This window comes from Rhinoderma darwinii, chromosome 1 (genome assembly GCF_050947455.1).
Source record: "Rhinoderma darwinii isolate aRhiDar2 chromosome 1, aRhiDar2.hap1, whole genome shotgun sequence".
NCBI classification, from domain to species: Eukaryota; Metazoa; Chordata; class Amphibia; order Anura; family Rhinodermatidae; genus Rhinoderma; species Rhinoderma darwinii.
This window is the reverse complement of record NC_134687.1, coordinates 390,111,232-390,132,680: the sequence shown is the minus strand read 5'-3', so window position 1 is coordinate 390,132,680 and position 21,449 is coordinate 390,111,232. Positions and strand designations below refer to the sequence as shown.

General features: G+C 42.2%; 1 protein-coding gene across 2 annotated transcripts in view; it reads left to right on the top strand.

The window, feature by feature from the left end:
• Nucleotides 1-7,830: 7,830 nt before the first annotated feature.
• Nucleotides 7,831-21,449, top strand: part of TUT7 (terminal uridylyl transferase 7) — a 75,849-nt gene continuing 62,230 nt past the window's right edge. Inside the window, exons 1-2 of one of the 2 annotated variants that reach the window (XM_075828775.1) lie at nt 7,831-8,008; nt 20,656-21,145. In XM_075828775.1, the coding sequence (XP_075684890.1) occupies nt 20,683-21,145 (463 nt within the window). In that variant the 5' untranslated portion in view covers nt 7,831-8,008; nt 20,656-20,682. Of the gene's footprint in view, nt 8,009-8,192; nt 8,595-20,655; nt 21,146-21,449 lie in introns of those variants that run through there. The other variant, XM_075828782.1, reaches the window with a different exon arrangement.

Sequence of the window (21,449 nt, the reverse complement as noted above, 5' to 3'; positions counted from 1 at the left end):
TCTGATACTGCATATATATATATATATATATATATATATATATACTGAGTTTGGTTCTGTTGCTGTATACGTGTACTGAGCTTTGTTCTTGTGCTGTATATATGTACTGAGCATGGTTCTGGTGCTGTATATATGTACTGAGCTTTGTTCTGGTGCTGTATATATATATATACTGAGCTTGGTTCTGTTGCTGTATATATGCACGAAGCTTTGTTCTGGTGCTGTATATATATGTACTGAGCATGGATCTGGAGCTGTACATATGTACTGAGCATGGTTCTGTGTTGTATTTATGTACTGAGCTTGGTTCTGGCATTGTATATACATACTGAGCTTGGTTCTGGTGATGTATATATGTTCTGAGCTTTGTTCTTGTGCTGTATTTATGTATGAGCTCGGTTCTGATGCTGTATATATGTACTGAGCTTGGTTCTTGTGTTGTATTTATGTATTGAGCTTGGTTCTGACATTGTATATATGTACTGAGCTTTGTTCTGGTCCTGTATATATGTACTTTGCTTTGTCCTGGTGCTGTATATATGTATGAGCTTTGTTCTGGTGCTGTATATATGTACTGAGCTTTGTTCTGGTGTTGTATTTATGTACTGGAAGCATGAGGCATCCCCTGTAGATAGTGTCCCCTGTGGCATCCCCTGTAGATAGTGCCCCTTGTTGTGTTCCCTGTAGATAGTGCCCCCTGTGGTGTTCCCTGGAGATTGTGCCCCCAGAGGCGTTCCCCTGTCCCCTGTAGTTAGTGTTCCCTATATTGTCCTCTGTAGTTTGTGTTCCCTATATAGTACCCTGTAGTTAGTGTTTCTTATATAGTCCCCTGTAGTTAATATTCCCATTTAGTTAGGCTGTGCACTTTGAGAAGGGTAGAGGATAGTGCGGCGTGCGCAGTAAGCCACAACAGATTTCCCGGCTAATGCACAGATATGGTGCGAGGACCAAGCATAATACATACATACCTGACCAGAACCAAGCTCAGTACATAAATACAACACCAGAACAAAGCTCAGTACATATATACAGCACCGGAACAAAGCTCATACATATATACAGCACCAGGACAAAGCAAAGTACATATATACAGGACCAGAACAAAGCTCAGTACATATATACAATGTCAGAACTAAGCTTAGTACATAAATACAACACAAGAACCAAGCTCAGTACATATATACAGCATCAGAACCAAGCTCATACATAAATACAGCACGAGAACAAAGTTCAGAACATATATACATCACCAGAACCAAGCTCAGTATGTATATACAATGCCAGAACCAAGCTCAGTCCATAAATACAACACAGATCCATGCTCAATACATATATACAGCACCAGAACAAAGCTTAGTGCATATATACAGCAACAGAACCAAGCTCAGTATATATATACAGCATCAGAACAAAGCTAAGTACATATATACAGCACCAAAACCATGCTCAGTACACATATACAGAACCAGAACAAAGCTCAGTACACGTATACAGCAACAGAACCAAGCTCAGTATATATATATATATGCAGCATCAAAACCAAGCTCAGTACATATATACAGCACCAGAACAATGCTCAGTACATATTTACAGCACCAGAACAATGCTCAGTACATATATACAACACCAGAACCAAGCTGAGTACATAAATACAACACCAGAACAAAGCTTATACATATATACAGCACCAGAACCAAGCTTAGTACATTTACACAGCACCAGAACAAAGCTCAATACATATATACAGCTCCAGAACCAAGCTAATAAATATATACAGCAACAGAACCAAGCTCAGTACATATATACAGCTCCAGAACAAAGCTCAGTATATATATACAGCACCAGAACCAAGCTCAGCACATATATACAGCCCCAGAACCATTCTGAGTACATATATACAGCACCAGAACAAATCTCAGTACATAAATACAGCAACAGAACCAAGCTCAGTATATATATATATATACAGCACTAGAACAAAGCTCAGTACATATATACAGCACCAGAACCACGCTCAGTACATAAATACAACACCAGAACAAAGCTTATACATATATACTGTCACGATCTGTGGGTATGTGGACCCACTGGGCCGTACCGCCGTAGCGGGTTAGCAGCTGGCCAAACAGTGTTCCATGTCAATGTCTATACAGTCCAAGCACAAGGGTACCTGTAGTAGTTCGTACAGTAGTAACGGCTAGGCTCAGATGGGACATGGGCAGCAGACACCAGGCGTGATGTAACACAGCAGGTGTGACCGATGGCACAACACGACTCCAACTATCTAAGGCACAGGAACAATGATAGCATGGGATACGGGATACAGGTAGCAGGTACAGGAGCACTGGGAACAGGATAACACTAAGGGACCATGTGCAAGACTTAGGCCCCATGCACACGACAGTATTTTCATCAGTAATTACGGACAGTAATTACTGACTGTGAGGCCCCATGCACACGAACGTAAAAACGCCCGTAATTACGGCCCGTAATTACGGGATCCATAGACTTCTATTGGCCACGGGTACCTCCCCGTATGCTTACGGGAAGGTACCCGTGCCGTTAAAAAATATAGAACATGTCCTATTTCAGGCCGTAGTTACGGCACGGGCAGGCCCATATAAGTCTATGGAGATCCCGTATTTACCTTTGACTACGTGCGTGCACCCGTAATTACGGGAGCGTTGCTAGGCGATGTCAGGGGATGGTCACTGTCCAGGGTGCTGAAAGAGTTAACTGATCTGCAGTAACTCTTTCAGCACCCTAAACAGTGACTTCCGATCACAATATAGATCAACCTGTAAAAAAAATAGAGGTTCATACTTATCCAGAACTCCCTGCTTCTTCCTCCAGTACAGCCTCCTGGGATGACGTTTCAGCCCATGTGACCGCCAATCACAGGCTGCAGCGGTCACATGGACTGCCGCGTCATCCAGGGTGGTCGGACTGGATGTCAAGAGAGGGATGCGTCACCAAGACAACGGCTGAATAAGTATGAATTTCTTTTACTTTTTCTGCGGAAAGTGCTGCCCCTTCTCTCTATCCTGCACTGATAGAGAGAAGGGCTGCCGATTACTGCAGTGCAATTTTGCAGAGAAAACGTGCCTGTAAATACGGGTGGAATACTGGTGACACCGGACCCGTATTTACGCCAGTATTTACAGGAGGACAAAAATACGTTTGTGTGCATGAGGCCTTCATACGGACCCATTCATTTCTTTTGGCCACAGACACCTTCAGTATTTTTACTGATGGGTATCCGTGCTGAAAAAATGATAGAACCTGTCCTATTCTTGTCAGTAATTACGGCAAGGACTCCCCCATAGAAGTCTATGGGAGCTTCCGAAAATACGGACGGCTACTGATGTAAATCCGTAAACTGTCCGTATTTATGGAAGCATTGCTAGGCAACACGTTGATGCCATCAGTTGCAACCTCCCTCTTTTTGTAAGGATCCGTATATACGGATGCAATACGGACAGTATATACGGATGAAATATGGATGTCTACTGATCCTTATTTACGGACAGTATTTTGGTATAGATGAAAATACTGTCGTGTGCATGGGGCCTAATACAGGTAAACACAACAACGCTCAGGCAATGAGTGAAAGGGCAGAGCCCTTTTTTAGAGTCCAGGGTGATCATGGGTTAATTAATGATTAACCCTATGGGACACAGCAGAACGGAGCGGAAGTGAGCGCTGGCGTCTTCTGAGGAGATGCAGGCCAGCGCTCACAGATCCATGGCTGCGGCCGTTGGAGAGTTAGTAATCCCAACGGTCCGCGGCAGTGGACGCTACACCGAGCTTGGTTCTGGTGTTGTATTTATCTGCTGAGCTTTGTTCTGGTGCAGTATACATGTACTGAGCTTGGTTCTGGTGTTACATAGTTACATAGTTAGTACAGTTGAAATAAGACACATGTCCATCAAGTTCAACCAAGGGATGAGAGAAGGGAAGGTAAAAATTTCTACACATAGGAGCTAATATTTTTTGGGTTCTAGGAAATGATCTAAGCCTTTTTTAAAGCCATCTACTGTCCCTGCTGTGACCAGCTCCTGCGGTAGGCTATTCCATAGATTCACAGTTCTCACTGTAAAGAAGCCTTGTCGCCTCTGCAGATTGAACCTTTTTTTCTCCAGACGGAGGGAGTGTCCCCTTGTTTTTTTAGGGGGTTATACATGGAACAGGATTTTACCATATTTTTTGTATGTGCCATTAATATATTTATATAAGTTAATCATGTCCCCCCTTAGTCGTCTTTTTTCAAGGCTAAATAGGTTTAATTATTTTAATCTTTCCTCATAACTTAGATTCTCCATGCCCCTTATTCGTTGCTCTTCTTTGTATTTATTCCAACTCCAGGGCATCCTTTCTATGAACTGGAGCCCAAAACTGAACTGCATATTCTAGATGAGGCCTCACTAATGCTTTGTAAAGTGCTAATATTACATCTCTGTCCCGTGAGTCCATGCCACTTTTAATACATGACAATATCTTCCTTGCCTTTGAAGCAGCTGATTGACATTGCATGCTATTATTTAGTTTATGATTTACAAGTACACCCAGATCCTTCTCAACAAAAGACTCCCCCAGTGTAGCTCCCCTAGGACATATGATGCATGCAGGTTGTTGGTACCCAGATGCATAAGTTTACATTTATCTACATTAAACTTTATTTGCCAAGTGGATGCCCAAACACTTAGTTTGTTTCAATCCACTTGCAATTCACGAACATCTTCCATAGACTGAACATTACTAAATAGCTTGGTGTCATCTGCAAAAATAGAAATAGTGCTATTATTCCCATCCTCTATATCATTAATAAATAAGTTGAATAATAGTGGTCCCAGCACGGAACCCTGGGGTACACCACTTATAACCGGGGAGCATTCAGAGTAGGAACCATTGACCACAACTCTCTGGATACGGTCCTTCAGCCAATTCTCAATCCAATTACAAACTATACTTTCTAAACCTATAGTCCTTAATTTACCCATTAGACGTCTATGAGGGACAGTGTCAAATGCCTTTGCAAAGTCCAAAAACACAATATCCACAGCGGCCCCTCTGTCTAGGCTTCTGCTCACCTCTTCATAAAAACAAATCAGGTTGGATTGACAGCTTCTGTCCTTTGTAAAACCGTCACTGGCTGTCACTTATAATATTATTTATTGTCACATAATTCTGTATCTAGTCCCTCAATCGCCCCTCAAACGCTTTCCCCATGATGGATGTTAAGCTCACTGGTCTATAATTACCCGGGCGAAGACCTAGAGCCCTTTTTGAAAATAGGCACCACATTTGCCAGGCGGCAGTCTCTTGGCACTATACCAGTCACTAGAGAATCTCTAAATATTATGAAGAAGGGGAAAGAAATAACTGAACTAAGCTCTTTAAGAACTCTAGGGTGTAACCCATCTGGTCCCGGGGCCTTGTGTACATTTATTTTATTTAATTTAGCTTGGACCATCTCTACATTCATCCAATTCAGTATATCAACTGATATATTAACAACAGCTGCTCTTTCTTCTGTTGTATATACAGAGCTAAAGAACCCATTTAGTAACTCTGCCTTCACTTGATCCCCTGTGACCAACTCCCCGTTACCACTATCTAGGGGTCCTACATGTTCAGACCTGGGCTTTTTTTGCATTTATATACTTGAAGAATTTTTTGGGATTTGTTTTATTATCCTTGGCCACCTGCCTTTCATTTTGTATTTTTGATGATTTTATTACCTTTTTACAGTTTTTATTAAGCTCTTTATATTTTACAAAGGCTACAGCTGTACCCTCAGATTTGTATTTTTCAAATTCCCTTTTCTTGTCATGTATTGCTCTTTTTACAGAAGGTGTAAGCCATGTGGGGTTTAATTTTAGTCATTTATACTTGTTACCTATAGGAATACATTTTGCACTATAATTACCTAAAGTAGATTTGAAAATCTCCCATTTATCATTTGTCCCATTATTTGACATTAGTTCTTCCCAGTCTATATCCTGAATTGGCCTTCTTAAGATTAATTGTTTTTGCCCTCCCAGCCTGTTTGTTTTTTACAGTATAGATAAAATGTAACTTTTATGATCACTGTTACCGAGGTTTTCACGAACATTGACATTCCCAACAAGCTCTGCATTATTAGAAATGACCAGATCCAACAGAGCTTCACCTCTAGTTGGGTCTTCCACAAACTGGCACATAAATCTTTCCTGCAACAGGTTGAGGAAATGTCTCCCCTTTGCAGTTGAAGCCGAACCATGACACCAATTAATATCCCGGAAATTAAAATCTCCCATTATCACTACAGTACCCGCCTGTGCAGCCCGCTCCATCTGTTTATATAGCTGACCTTCCATCTCCTCAGTTATATTGGGGGGTCTATAGATTACACCAAAAGTAATATTTTCAGTGTTTACCTCCCTTTGTAAATCCACCCACAAGGTTTCAACCTCCTCACAATCTTCACCCTCTAATGTCTCTTTCACACTCGCCTTCATATCGTTTCTCACATACAGACATACACCTCACCTTTCCTATTTGTCCTGTCTTTCCGAAACAGTGTAAAACCCTGTAGATTTACAGCCCAGTCATAAGAAGCGTCTAGCCATGTTTCAGCAACACCCACTATATCTATATATTCCTCTAGTACCAAGGCCTCCAGCTCCCCCATTTTGCTTGCTAGACTTCTGGCATTTGCGAACATACATTTTAACTTGCCTTTAATTTTTTCACTTTCAGTATCAGAAATGTGATTATTTGACATTATTTGGGCATTTTTATTTTCATTGCTGTTTTGTAACAAAAGGATCTCCTTATCTTGTTGTGTAGTCCTCTCCCCACAGTCTTTTTCTCCCCCCACCAATATGTACTGAGCTTGGTTCTGGGGCTGTATATATGTACTGAGCTTGGTTCTGGTGTTGTATATATGTACTGAGCTTTGTACTGGTGCTGTATATATGTACTGAGCTTTGTTCTGGTGTTGTACATATGTACTGAGCTTGGTTCTGGTGCTGTATATATGTACTGAGCTTGGTTCTGGTGCTGTATATTTATGTACTGAGCTTGGTTCTGGTGTTGTATTTATGTACTGAGCATGGTTCTTTTGTTGTATTTATGTACTGAGCTTGGTTCTGGTGTTGTATACATGTACTGAGCTTGCCCCTGGCACCGTATCTGTGCATTAGCCGGGTGATCTGTCGTAGCTTACTGCGTACGCCGCACTGTCCTCCACCCTTTTCACAGTGCACAGTGTAACTAAATGGGCTGAGCACGCTTAGGATATTGAATGTGCGCATATAGGTCTCTACGTAATGTGTGAGTGTAATATAATGTGTGGGTGGGTCTGTACGATTATGTAATTATATACATAGTGTGGCAATCCACACTAAAACATTCTGGACAGAGAATTTCTTTAGAGTCCACTTTAATATAGGGTGTATTTGGAACATCATAATTATTTTATTTTATTATCAGAATCATCTTCCATGGCGCGATACACTGCAAAACACCACGACCACCACCCACCCACACCACACCACACCCCCCGTGCAGACGTTTGGCAAACCTGTCGTGCACACAGCTATACAGATCCGTAATATAGTCCCCATACCGTGGAAAAAACAAACAAACAACATTGTATTTTTTTCTGCAGCAGTATTTCGTCAGCCCCAGCCCAGCTACAGTACCGCATTCCGCCGCAGCATACCTATACAGCAAGTTATGAAAATTATATGGCCCCCTCCTGGCAAACTAGCGCACTGCAGCGGGAACTAACAACGGACATGCGCTGTACGGCAGGGGAACGAACACGCGCAGTATGTCAGCGGAAACAAGAGGAGGATGCAATTCTGACTCGGACAATCTCTTCCTGTGTCAGCGGTTGCCTGCTTCCGGGTGGAGAGAGCCGAACTGCACGATGGAGATTGGCAAATAAAAGCCGAGAGGAAGTGGCGGGCCAGGAGGGCTAATAGACGGCTGCACCGGGAGTATACAGGAGATTGTCCCGGTTAGTGATGGGCATGGGGCGCTGCTTCGTTTCGGGCGCTGTTGTAGCGGTGGCATTTGTTTTCCTTGCTCTCCAGCTTGTCGTCAGTTTCGTTTCCCTTTAATCTGCACTTTGCTTTCAGCCAGTATCTGTGTGTCCGCGCTTTATGGCACCCGCCGCCTATGGCAGGTATATGCCAGTTGCTTCCTAACCGGGACTCCCAGCAGGTGCCTGTTTCGGGTGTCTTGATTGGCGGCTGTGGCACGATCAGTGTTGTAGTAACTTACTGTCTGTTTATTCGGAGCCGTTTTTCTCTATCTCCAGTAAGCCGCGTCGTTGCTCTGTCCACTTCCCATAAGCCGTGCCGTTGACTGTCTTGAGATCAGAGGCAGGCGAAATACTTTCTGCCCTGGAGGAAGAAAACAGATCCGATCAACCCCAGAAGTTCGCTGCGTTGGCTTCATGGGGTTTGCTGCCCTGGTTTACATGTTGATCGTGTAGCCCACTTGTCTTCCTGCTGCCAGCTTCCACTTCTGTATCTAGAGGGGAACCGTACCATAGGGGATCTGTTGTCAATGGGGCGCCAAGCCTTTTTGATGCTGTTGGGGTGAGTAAAGGACAATGCCACCTTATACGCCACCTCTTCCCTTTAAATAAGTGACTGAGAAGTCTCACTTCCTTTTGCAGACACAAATAAAAAAATTCTGTTTTTTGGCAGCCGGTCCCCTTTCTATACACCGGTTTCTATCAGACAGAAATGCCGGAAAGCGTATTATTCATGATACCTGAACTTATTCAAAGGGGTTTTCCTGCTGGTAACGTTTGACACATCCACAGGACAGGTGATAAATGTCAGATGCGTCTCCCTGGCTGTCAACACACCGCTCCGAGTTGTATGGCGTAGCGGTGCTCATGGTGTACCGTATGTGCTGGTGAAAAGAAACGGGAGAATCTGGACCTGTTTGCTGCTGGTGAGCCAGCCAGTGTCCATAGGCTTCGGCTTGGAGACCCTTTTCTGGCATGGTATGCAAATGATCAACGTCTTGCAACACATTGGCTTCACTCTAAGACCCTGTTCACACTGAGTATTTTTCAGGCAGAAAAAATTTGCCTCCAGTCTCTCTTAGGAATTTTGTGGCAGATTTTGAACTTGCCTGCACTTTCTTGTGCCCATTGATTGCTGTGGGCAAAAAATGCAGCAATGTTATTTTTGTTTCTGCCTCCCATTGATTTCAATGGAGACCAGAGGTGAAACCGTGGCAAGAAAGGACAAAAAAGACCTGGCACCTCCAATAAATGGCAGGTGGTTTTGGATTTTTTTTATTTTTTTTGGGGCAGATTCTGATGTGGGTTTCGCTTCAAAATAGGTGCCAAAAAGCTATTTGATCTGGGCCTAATTGCAAATTGGTTACACTTTACGTGACTGAAGTAAGATGCCGTTCTTTCACATATAGAGTAAGGTCTAGCACGCGCAGCTGTATTTGTGTGGCATGGATACTTAGAGGCTCTGTCACCAGATTTTTTTTTGTTTTTAAAAACGATAATTTTTGAGCAAGTTATGAGCAATTTTAGATTTATGCTAATTAGTTTCTTAATGATCAACTAGGCGTTTAACTTTTGATCAAGTGGGCGTTGTGGAGAGAAGTGTATGACGCTGACCATTCATGTCCATTATGTATTGACAGCACAGCGTGATCTAGCGAGATCATGCTGTGCTGTCACATACACCCACATTAACTTTACTGAAGTGTCTTGAGAGTGAATAGACATCACCTCCAACCAGGACGCAATGTCTATTCACAATCCCAACACTTCGGTATAATGTTTTTGTGGAACTTACTCATACAGCACAGCGTGCTGTCATTCACAGCGTGATCTCTCCAGATCACGCTGTGATTAAGTCCCACACCAACTTTACCGAAGTGTCAGGGGAGTGAATGGACATTGCGTCCTGGCTTGAGGAGAGGTCTGTTCACTGTCAAGACACTTCAGTAAAGTTACTGGGTGTGTATGTGACAGCACAGCCTGATCTCGTGAGATCAGGGTGTGCTGAGTACTAAAGGACATGAATGGAGAGAAGTGTATGAGGCTGATTGATCAGTTGGGCATTAATCCCTTAACGACATCCATCGTATGGGTACGTCCTTGTTCGTTAAGGATTTAACGCAACACAACGTATGGGTACGTTGTGTTGCTGGTGCGGGCTCAGAAGCTGAGCCTGCATCATCGCCAGCTGGTGTCAGGTGTATATTACAGCTGACACCCTGCTGCATGGCCAGGACCGGAGCTAGCCTCCAATCCGGCCGATTAACCCCTTGGACAGCGCTCAAAAGCGAGCGCCGCATCTATGGTGTTTTCTAGCAGATCGGAACCCAGGATTGCAAATCGCAGGGTTCCGATGGCTGTTCTGGCAGACCAGAGGCCTAACCATGGCCTCCTGTCTGCCAAGTACGGAAGCCTGCTGGTCCCGCCTAGAGGCGGGGCCTAAAAGGCTTCCGGTCGCTAAAGAAAGATGCCTGACTGTGTCAGCTGTATGTTACAGCTGACACAGTGCTGTAATGGCAGGGAACGGAGCTAGCTCCAATCCCTGCCTTTAACACCTTCGATGTTACCAAAAGCGATCGCGGCATCTTAGTAGTTAGTAGCGATTGGCATAGACGCAATGTTATCGTGACGATGTCGATCTTTCTTATGGCAACCGGAGGCCTAATAATAGCCTCTTGGTCTGCCACGTACGATAGCCTATTAGGCCCCGCCCACAGATGGGACTTAATAGGCTTGCTGTCAGTGAATGACTGACAGCTCTAATGCATTGCACTACGTGGGTAGCACAATGCGTTCGAGTAAAAATCAGAGGTGCAGGCCCTCAAGTCCCCTAGTGGAACCAAAAAAAAAAAAGTTGAGTAAAAGTCTAAAATTAAAAGTTTCAAGTTAATAAACAAACATTGCCTTTTTTCCTGAGTCATTTATTGTAGGAAAAAAATGAACACGTTAAAAAAGGTACACAAATTTTGTATCGCCGCGTCCGTAACGACCCCAACTATAAAACTATAATGTTATTTTTCCCACTAGGTGAACACCGCAAAAAAGATAACTAAAAAAGCATGACAGAATCTATTTTGTTTAATCACCACCCCTCCCAAAACATGGAATAAAATGTGATCAAAAAGTCGCATGTACCCCAAAACGGTACCAATAAAAACTATAACTAGTCCTGCAAAAAACAAGCCCTTACACAGCTTTTTTGAGTGAAAAATAAAGTTATGGCTCTCAGAATGTGGTGACACAAGAAATAAATAAAAATAAAAAAAATATTGATTTTATTGTGCAAACGCTGCAAAACGTAAACAAAAACTATATACATTTGGTATCGCTGTAATCGTACCGACCCGCAGAATAAAGTATAATGCTCATTTATAGCCCACGGTGAACGCCGTAAAAAAAAAACATAACAGAATTGCTGGTTTTTGGTCACCTGGCTTGCCAAAAAATTGAATAAAAAGTGATCAAACAATCGCATGTACCCCAAAATGGTACCAATGAAAACTATGGATTTGTCCCGCCACAATTTGGCACTCACACAGCTCCGGTGAATTTAAAATAAAGAAGTTCTGGCTCTCAGAATATGGCGATGCAAAAGTGTTCCAAAAGATTGGGTGCCATTTATCAGTGTGACACCGGCCACATATCTGCGGATTATTATTTATTTACCGCATTATTATAGCCTGATGTGCTTCGCACAGATTACATATGCCCCCAGATTACAAAATGACATTTCAGTAGAACGCCAAACAGAAAAACTGCCAAACATAATCTGCATGCCGATAGCCAAATGCCGCTCCCTACTAGGGATGTCACGATACCAGAATTTGGACTTCGATACCGATACTTGGTTTAGTATTGCGATTTCGATACTTTTGCCAACAGTAATAAAAAATTAAATTCCGTTTTCTGATGTGAGGCGCGACGTGTGATGAATTTTGAATGCGCCTCACATTAATAGTAATTCCATCATGTTTCTCAGTCATAATGGGTTAATGTGCGAGGTACATGATGGGGTTAATTACTGTTAATGTGAGGAACATGGAGGGTAAATTCATCGCACCTCGCGCCTCACATTAATAAGTGAATGAAAGCCGTGTTTATTTCATTTTTTTACAGCGTACACATCATAAATGATGCAAAAACATTGTTGTGCGCGCCATTACTGAATGTGTATATTTTATGTATTGAGACTTATTTTAATGTTTATTGTAAAAAAGGTGAATGTGTATTTTTTTTTTAAATTTAACAATACTTTGTTTTTACTTTATTTTTAAACTTTAATGTACTGACCTATATCAGATATGCGCCAGTACATCAGCCTGTGGACGGATAGCACACAGGCAGTTGTTACGACATACCCAAGTATGTCCTAACAACAAGAAATATGGTAAGACAGCCCTGGGGTCCGTCAATAGACCCTGAGCTGTCTGCCCATATATGGTATGTCCCTCGATCGCGTCACAGGAATTCCCTGTGACGCGATCCAGGGGCATCCCCCCCTGCTCATTTTCTCCTGAATGCTGCAGTCAGCTGTGATCGCAGCATTCAGGAGAATAACGGCAGAGATGAGCGGTTTCTCTGATCTCCGCCGTTATAGAGCGGGGCTGCGGCTGTGTTATACAGCCATTGCCCCGCTCCTGACAGGAAGTGCGCGCGCGGTCAGCATGAGGAGGTGCGTCCGGCGCTGCACTAATGAGCGGCAGTTCAGGCACGGAGGACAGAACATGGGGGTGTTTTGTAGTGTGCCCGCCATGTTCTGTCTCCAGTGCCGCCGCTCATTAGTGCAGCGCCGGCCGCATCGCATCATCCTGACCCCGCGAACTTATCATGACTCAGGAGCGGGGCTGTGGCTGAATTACACAGCCGCAGCCGCGCTCCCATACATTCATGTATTACTATACTGAGCTGTGCGGCTGCGCAGCTCAGTATCGAAATACAGGAAAGCGGTATCGAACCGTTTAGGGATGCACAGTATCGAAACAGTATCGAAGTTTCGATGCACCGTGCATCCCTACAGCATGCCCAAACATCAGTTTACGTCCAGCTATATGGCATCGCCATACCCGGGAGAACCCGCTTAAAATTTTGAGGTATTTGTCTTTGGTGGCACGAACTGGGCACAACATAGTGCATTAAAATGGCATATCAGCGGAAAATTGCATTTTTCACTTTGCACCATCCGCTGCGCATTAATTTCTCATGAAATAAACCTGTGGGGTCAAAATGCTCACTACACCCCTTAAAATGCCTTAAGGGGTTTAGTTTCCAAAATAGGGGTCACTACTTGGGGCTTTGTATTACTATTTGACCTCAGAGCCCTGCAATTGTGGGCCAGTGGTGTGAAAATCTCAAATAGACCTCAAATGCGTATGGTGCTCTGCACTTCGGAGCCCTGTCGTATGTCCAGGCAAATGATAAATGCCTTGACGGGTGTAGTTTCTAAAATGGGGTCACTTCTTGGGGGCTACCACTGTACTTTGGTAACTTTTTAGGGTTTTGCGAACGCAACATGGCGCTCAAAAACCAAGCCAACAAAATCTGCATGCCAAATAGCGCTCCTGCCTTTCTGATCCCTGCAGTGTCCAAACAGCAGTTTGACTCCATATGGGGTATTGCTGTAATCGGGAGAAATTGCTTTACAGATGTTGGGGTGCTTTTTGTTTTTTGTTTTTTTCTCTCCTTTTATTCATTGTGAAAATTGAATGTCCACGTTTTATCAGAAGAAAAGAAATGTTAAATTTCACAGCATAATTCCACTAAATTCAGCAAAAAAAAAAACTGGGGGGACAAAATGCTCATTATACCCCTCGATAAATTCCTTGAGGGGTTTAGTTTCCCAAATGGGGTCTCTTTTGGGTGGTTTCCACTGTTTTATCCCCTCAGGGCCTTTGCAAATGAGACATGGCGCCGCAAACCATTCCAGCTAAATTTGAGCTCCAAAAGCCAAATGATGCTCCTTCCCTTCGAAGCCCTGCCGTGGGTCCAAACAGCAGTTTATCACCACATATGGGGTGTTGCCATGCTCAGAAGAGTTTGCTTTACAAATGTTGGGGTTCTTTTTTTTTTTTTTTTTTTTTTTTTTTTTTTTTTTCTCTATCTATTGTGAAAATGGAAAAATCTGAGCTAAACCTACATTTTATTAGAAAAAACGTAGATTTTCATTTTTACGGCCTAATTCCACTAAATTCAGCAAAAAACCTGCTGGGTTAAAATGCCCACTATAGCCCTTGATAAATTGTTTGAGGGGTGTAGATTGCCAAATGGTGTCTTTCGGGGGGAGGGTTCCACTGTTTTGGCATCACAAGACCTCTTCAAACCTGACATGGTGCCTAAATTATATTCTAATAAAATGGAGGCCCCAAAATTCACTAGGTGCTCCCTTGTTTCCGAGGCCGGTGCTTCAGTCCAGTAGCACACTAGGGCCACATGTGGGATATTTATAAAAACTGCAGAATCTGGGAAATAAACATGAATTTGCCTTTCTCTGGTAAAACCTTTTGGCTACAGAAAAAAATTAATTAAAACACATTTTCTGCATGAAGAAAATAAATTTGTAAATTTCTCCTCCACTTTGCTTTAATTCCTGTGAAATGTCTAAAGGGTTAAGAAACCTTCTAAATGCTGTTCTGAATACTTTGAGGGGTGCAGTTTTTAAAATGACGTGTTTTATAGGAGGTTTCTAATATATAAGGCCCTCAAAGCCACTTTACAAATGAACTGGTCTCTGAAAAAATAGTGTTTTGACATTTTCTTGAATATGTGAGAAATTGCTGCTAAAGTTCTAAGCCTTGTAACGTCCTGTAAAAATAAAAATGTTCAAAAAAACGATGCAAATATAAAGTAGACATATGGGAAATGTTAACTAGTAACTATTTTGTGTGGTATTACTATCTATTTTACAAGTAGATACATTTAAATTTCCAAAAATGCTAATTTTTGCACATTTTCTCAATTTTGGTATTTTTCACAAATACTGTATGTATCGACCAAATTTTACCACTAACTTAAAGTACAATGTGTCATGAGAAAACAATCTCAGAATCGCTTGAAAAAACAGAAGCATTCCAAAGTTATCATATAAAGTGACACGTGTCATATTTGAGAACATTTTATCTGGTCCATTAGGTGAAAACAGGCTGTGTCCTTAACCCCTTCGCGCTCAGGTCAGTACTATTACGTCGTGCTGAGCGCATTGTTCGCGCTCAGCTCAGTAATAGTACTGACCTGAGTTAACACGGCGCCATCTTTCCCTGGCGCGTGTTTGAGCTGTGATACCTGCTGTTTCCGCCGATTAACCCCTTAGATGCCGCGTTCAATAGCGATCGCGGCTTCTTGGGGGTTAAGCTGCCATCGCCGGCCTGCTACACGATAGCGGGCCGCGATGGCTACTATGGCAACCAGAATACTAACAATGGACTCTGGCTACGCCATCGACGGCAGCCAAAGTCAGGACCCACTATGCTTGCTGTCAGCGAACAGCTGACAGCTCTAATACACTGCACTACGCATGTAGTGCAGTGTATTAGAATAGCGATCAGAGCCTCCTGCCCTCATGTCCCCTAGTGGGACAAAGTAAAAAAAAGTGTAAAAAAGTAAAAAAAAAAGATGTGTAAAAATCCCCCTTTTTCCCTCCATCAGTCCTTTATTATTAATAAAAATATATAAATAAACTATATATAATTGATATCGCCGCGTCCGTAACATCCTGAACTCCAAAACGATGTCGTTGTTTATCCCGCGCGGTGAACGCCGTAAAAGAAAATAATAATAAACCGTACCACAATCACAATTGTTTGTTCACTTCACCTCCCAAAAAATGGAATAAAAAGATCAAAAAGTCGCATGTACTTAAAAATGGTGCTGATCGAAACTACAGTTCGTTACGCAAAAAATAAGTCCTCGCACGGCTTTCCTCTTAGAATAAGGTAACACCAAAAATAAATTATATTTTACAAAATGTATTTTATTGTGCAAACGCCATAAGACATAAAAAAACTATAAACATCTGTTATCGCCTTAATCGTATCGCCCCGCAGAATAAAGTGAATATGTCATTTATAGCGCACGGTGCACGCTGTAAAAAAAAATAGAATAAAAAAACAATAGTAAAATTGCTGTTTTTTAGTCACCACACCTCTTAAAAATAGAATAAAACTGATCAAAAAGTCACATGCACCCCATGAAAACTACAATGAATTCATCAAGGTCTCTAGTTTCCAAAAAGGGGTCACTTTTGGGGGGTTTCCGCTGTTTTAGCACCACAAGACCTCTTCAAACCGGACATGGTGCCTAATAAATTAAATTACTTAAATGACACCTCTACTTTGCTCTAAATTCCTGTGAAACACCTAAAGGGTTAATAAACTTTCTAAATGCTGTTGTGAATACTTTGAGGGGGTCTAGTTTCTAAAATGGGGTGTTTGATAAGGGTGTCTAATTAATATATAGGCTCCTCAAAGCAACTTCAGAACTGAGCTGGAAACTAAAAAATAAATAAAAATGAGGCAATACTTCGCTTCTTACATTATACTCCTAATGAGCCGTGCCCACCCCGAGATGACCCCAGTTTTGACCGTTGTATAAACGGAGACCCCTATTAGACCCTTTCAATGCCCGGTTTTCCCAAGCATTCACCCCCGAGAAGTGTGTTTCTATTGATGAGTCCTTGGTACATTTTAAAGGGAGGGTTCAATTCCACCAGTACTTGCCGGGTAAGAGGGCAAGGTATGGCGTGAAGAGGTATAAGCTGTGTGAGAGTGCATCAGGGTATACCTACAGATTTAGGCTATATGAAGGGAAGGACACCAGTATTCAGCCCCCAGAATGCCCCCCTTTACTGAGAGTTAATACAAAAATTGTGTGGGATTTGGTGCACCCACTGCTGGACCAGGGTTACCACCTCTACCTGGATAATTTTTATACCAGCTTCCCACTCTTCAACTGCCTGGCATGCGGCACTGCTAGAAGAAATCTGAGAGACCTCCCTAAGACTCTGCTTGGGCAAACGCTCAGAAGGGGTTAGAGCAGTGCACATTCTAGCAGCAACATATTGTGTGTCAAGTACAAGACAAGGGAGATGCCACACCAGTACCCATGTACCAGTACAGAGACCCCCAAACCAGACTGCATCCTGGACTACAATAGGTACATGGGAGGGGTGGACTTGTCAGATCAAGTCCTGAAGCCCTACAGTACTTCTGGAACTGAGGCCACACGCATCGTACCAGGGCAACACTTTTTAGGAGAAGTTCCCCAAACTGGCAAGAAGGGAAAAAGTCAAAAGAGGTGCAAAGTCTGCTATAAGAGGGGGGATAAGGAGGGACACAATATATCAATGTGACGCGTGTCCTGAAAAACCAGAGCTCTGTATGAAAGAGATTATGTAAAATTTATCATACATCCCTTTATTTTTAATTTACCCCAGTTTTACTCGCCCTGATGCACTTCGCACAGCTTACCCCTCCTCATCTTTCCCCTCTGAGCCCTGCTGTGTGCCCAGGCAGCTAACAGCCACATGTAGGGCACAATATATCGGACACTGAATTGGCATATATGTATAGAAAATTGCAAATTTCACTCTGCACCATCTGATGCGCATTATCTTTTACACAATACCTGTGGGGTCAAAATGCTCACTACACCGCTAGATGAATGCCTTAAGGGGTGTAGATTTTAAAACAGGGTCACTTCTCGGGGGTTTCAACTGTACCGGTACCTTAGGGGCTTCTGCGTACAAGACTTAGCACCAGAAAAGCTCCAGTAGGCCAAATGGTGGTCCTCTTTCCTTCTGAGCCCTGCCGTGTGCCCAGGCAGCTAACAACAGCCACATGTAGGGTATTGCCGTACCCGGGAGAACCCACATTACAGTTTATGGGGTGTATGTCTCCGGTGGCACATGCTGGGCACAATATATCGGACACTGACATGGCATATATATATATAGAAAATTGCAAATCTCACTCTGCACCATGTGTTGCGCATTATCTTTTTTACACAATACCTGTGGGGTCAAAATGCTCACTACACTAAAACGGGGTCACTTCTCGGGGGTTTCAACTGTACTGATACCTCAGGGGCTTTGCACACAACTTGGCACCAGAAAATTCCCAGTAGGCCACATGGTGGTCCTGTCCTTCTGAGCCCTCCCATGGGCCCAAACGGCAGTTTATCACCACAAATAGGGTATTGCCGCACTCAGGACAAATTGGGCTACAAAATGGGGCATTTTGTTCCCTGTGAAAATAAGAAATTCTGATCAAAAATGACATCATCTTGGAAAAATTGTCATTCTGTTAATTTCACAGCCCAATTCAAATACGCGCTGTGAAAAAACTACGGGGTCAAAATGGTAACAACCATAAATGAATTCCTTGAAGGGTGCAGTTTCCAAAACGGGGTCAGTTTTGGGGGATTCCTACTGTTTTGGCACCTCAACACCTCTCTAAACCTGTCATGCTGCCTAAAATATATTCTAATAAAAAAGTGGCCTCAAAATGCACTAGGCACTTCTTTGCTTCTAGGGCTTGTGTTTTAGTCCACGAGCGCACTAGAGCCACATGTGGGACATTTCTAAAAACTGAAGAATCTGGACAATACATATTTAGTAGTGTTTCTCTGGTAAAACCTTCTGTGTTACCGAAAAAAAATTGAATAAAATTGAAATTCAGCAAGAAAAATGAAATTTGCAAATTTCACCTCCACTTTGCTTTAATTCCTGTGAAATGCCTGAAGGGTTAAAAAACTTTCTAAATGCTGTTTTGAATACTTTGAGGGGTCTAGTTTTTAAAATGGGGTGTTTTATGGGTGTTTATAATACATAGGCCCCTCAAAGCCACTTCAGAACTGAACAGGTACCTTAAAAAAAAGGCTTTTGAAATTTTCTTAAAAATATGAGAAATTGCAGTTTATGTTCTAAGCCTTGTAACGTCCAAGAAAAATAAAAGAATGCTCAAACTATGCCGATCTAAAGTAGACTTATGGGAAATGTGAACTAGTAACTATTTTGGCTGTTATAACCATATGTTTTATAAGCAGATGCATTTAAATTCTGAAAAATGCTATTTTTTCAAATTTTTCTCTAAATTTTGCAATTTTTCACAAATAAACATTGAATATATCGACCAAATTTTACCACTAACATAAAGCCCAATGTGTCACAAGAAAACAATCTCAGAATCGCTTGGATAGGTTTAAGCATTCCGACGTTATTACCACATAAAGTGAAATATGTCAGATTTAAAAAATGGGCTCTGAGCCTTAAGGCCAAAACAAGGCTGCGTCCTTAAGGGGTTAAGGGAAAGAAACTAATTAGCATAAATCTAAAAATTTCTCTAACTTTCTCAAAAATGATAGTTTTTCAAAATAAAAAACACTTCTCTACATTACAGCACCGATCAGATTTTGTAGGAGATAGGACACTTATAATCTGGTTACAGGGCCTCTAACTGGTTGAGGACTGTCCACTGTATATATACAGTGTGGGTTTAGGCTTGCTGCCTGAGTGATTGGGCAGCTGAATCTCAAGTGCCTGGCTGTCGGAGACTGGCAGGGACCCTGCAGAGAAGACAGAAGTGGTTTCCACAATGGTCTGTTCTGACCTTTTGAGTGACAGGCCATAATAATAAAAAATATATAAAAATACCCCCCACCAATCATTGTTGTATTGCTAGCCTTGACCCAATTGGCCTAAATTAGACCTGTAATATGTCAATTTACGTTAGACAATGATGTTGACAAGGTATCATTTTTTTTTTGTATTTTTTTTTTAGGGGAACACTATAGTACCAGAGAAAATGTAATCGTAAAAAAAAAAAAATATTTTTTTTTTTTTTTTTCGTTTTCCCGAAATTCCGAAAGCCGAAATTTGGTGCGTAAAAATAAGAGCAGCTTGCATTGATCACAAAAAAAAAATCGCAAAAATCAGGTCGCTATCCCAATGGAATTTTCTGCATAGTTCTGTTGCGTATTTCAGTGTGAAATTTCACGTAGCATTGAAGTCTGATAAAATTCTTCATCCAAAATTGGAAAAAAATTAATTCTGCACGTAAATCATGTATGTTCTGCAGATTTTGCATTCACCCATATGAATACGTGGTGTAAATGTCCGCAGCGGATTTTCCTGCTACAGAAAATTATGCCACATACCTGCGCCCATAGTGGCTCCTCCTCTGGCGGACCTAGTGCGTCAATGTATTGCAATTTTCTCCAGCGATAACAGAACAAACAATTCCTTAAATGTATCTCGCTCATACACATTTTTTTTTTTTTAGTTTTTAAAGCCATACAGCCCTAAAGGGTTCATAAACTTTCTAAATGCTGTTGTGAATACTTCGAGGGGTCTAGTTTCTAAAATGGGGTGTTTCAAAGCAACTTCAGAACTGACATGTCTTGATCGGTGCTCGATGCAGCGGCTGAGTGTCGGCCTTTTTAAAAGGGCCTTTATGCCAAGCGGACGCTTGGCTGTCTAATGATTACTGCTGAATGTAGAAGCAAGAACGTACCTCTTCCTTTTTATTTGTGTTCAGAATTAACTTTTTAATTGAAAACAATGTAAGTGGATTCAATCATTGTGTTTTTCCTAAAAGAATCCGACTTTAAATTTTGCCTTTGTTCCTCCTTTTTAGGCATGTGTTTTCTCTGAACTTGTAAAAATGGGAGATGCTGCCAATCAAGTCAGAGGGAAGGGCTTTAAAGAAGAAGATGATCTCAAGAGAAGTCCTAAGAAACCGTCATATTTGGGTCATGAATGCCATGGAAAGAAATTCGAAAGGGACTCTCCGAAGCCTAAAGCCATCCCAGTAATTTACGGCAGCAGTCCACGTAATGGACCACATCAGAACGTTGTAAAAAACTTCAGTCCTGTTGGACGAGCAGGCACCAATCCCAAGGACCATGTCAAACGGTGGTCGGCAGATGAGCAGAGAACCGACCGTGATAGCTGGAGGGAACGTCGAGCACAGAACTTTAACAGATCAAGGAACAATTCAACTAATGAGTCGGGGGAATCCACCAGATGGCAGGAAGTTGGGGACAGACGTCATCCAATGGGGAGAAGGCAGACCCACAAAGAAACTGCCTCTGGAGATTTGTCTGATGATCATCCTGGAGTTTCTGGTAGATGAATCTTAATTTATATAAAGGTTTAGTCGTTTGTATGCTGTTAATTCTTGTAAATGTAGATTTAAAGCCCATATACACCAATAGCTTTCCTCCACATGGAAGAAAATTGTCTGCATGTCTACAGACTGGACATCGATTTCTCAATCTGGCCATACACAAGCAATAGCTCTTGGCCGCCAGCTATATCACCCGACTCCGGCTTACTTGGCCAAATGTGCATGTTTTATTTTTATGGTGTAAAATAAGCTGCTGCCAGATCACTCTGCAAACTGCTGATCTCCTGCTGGAGCAAAGAATC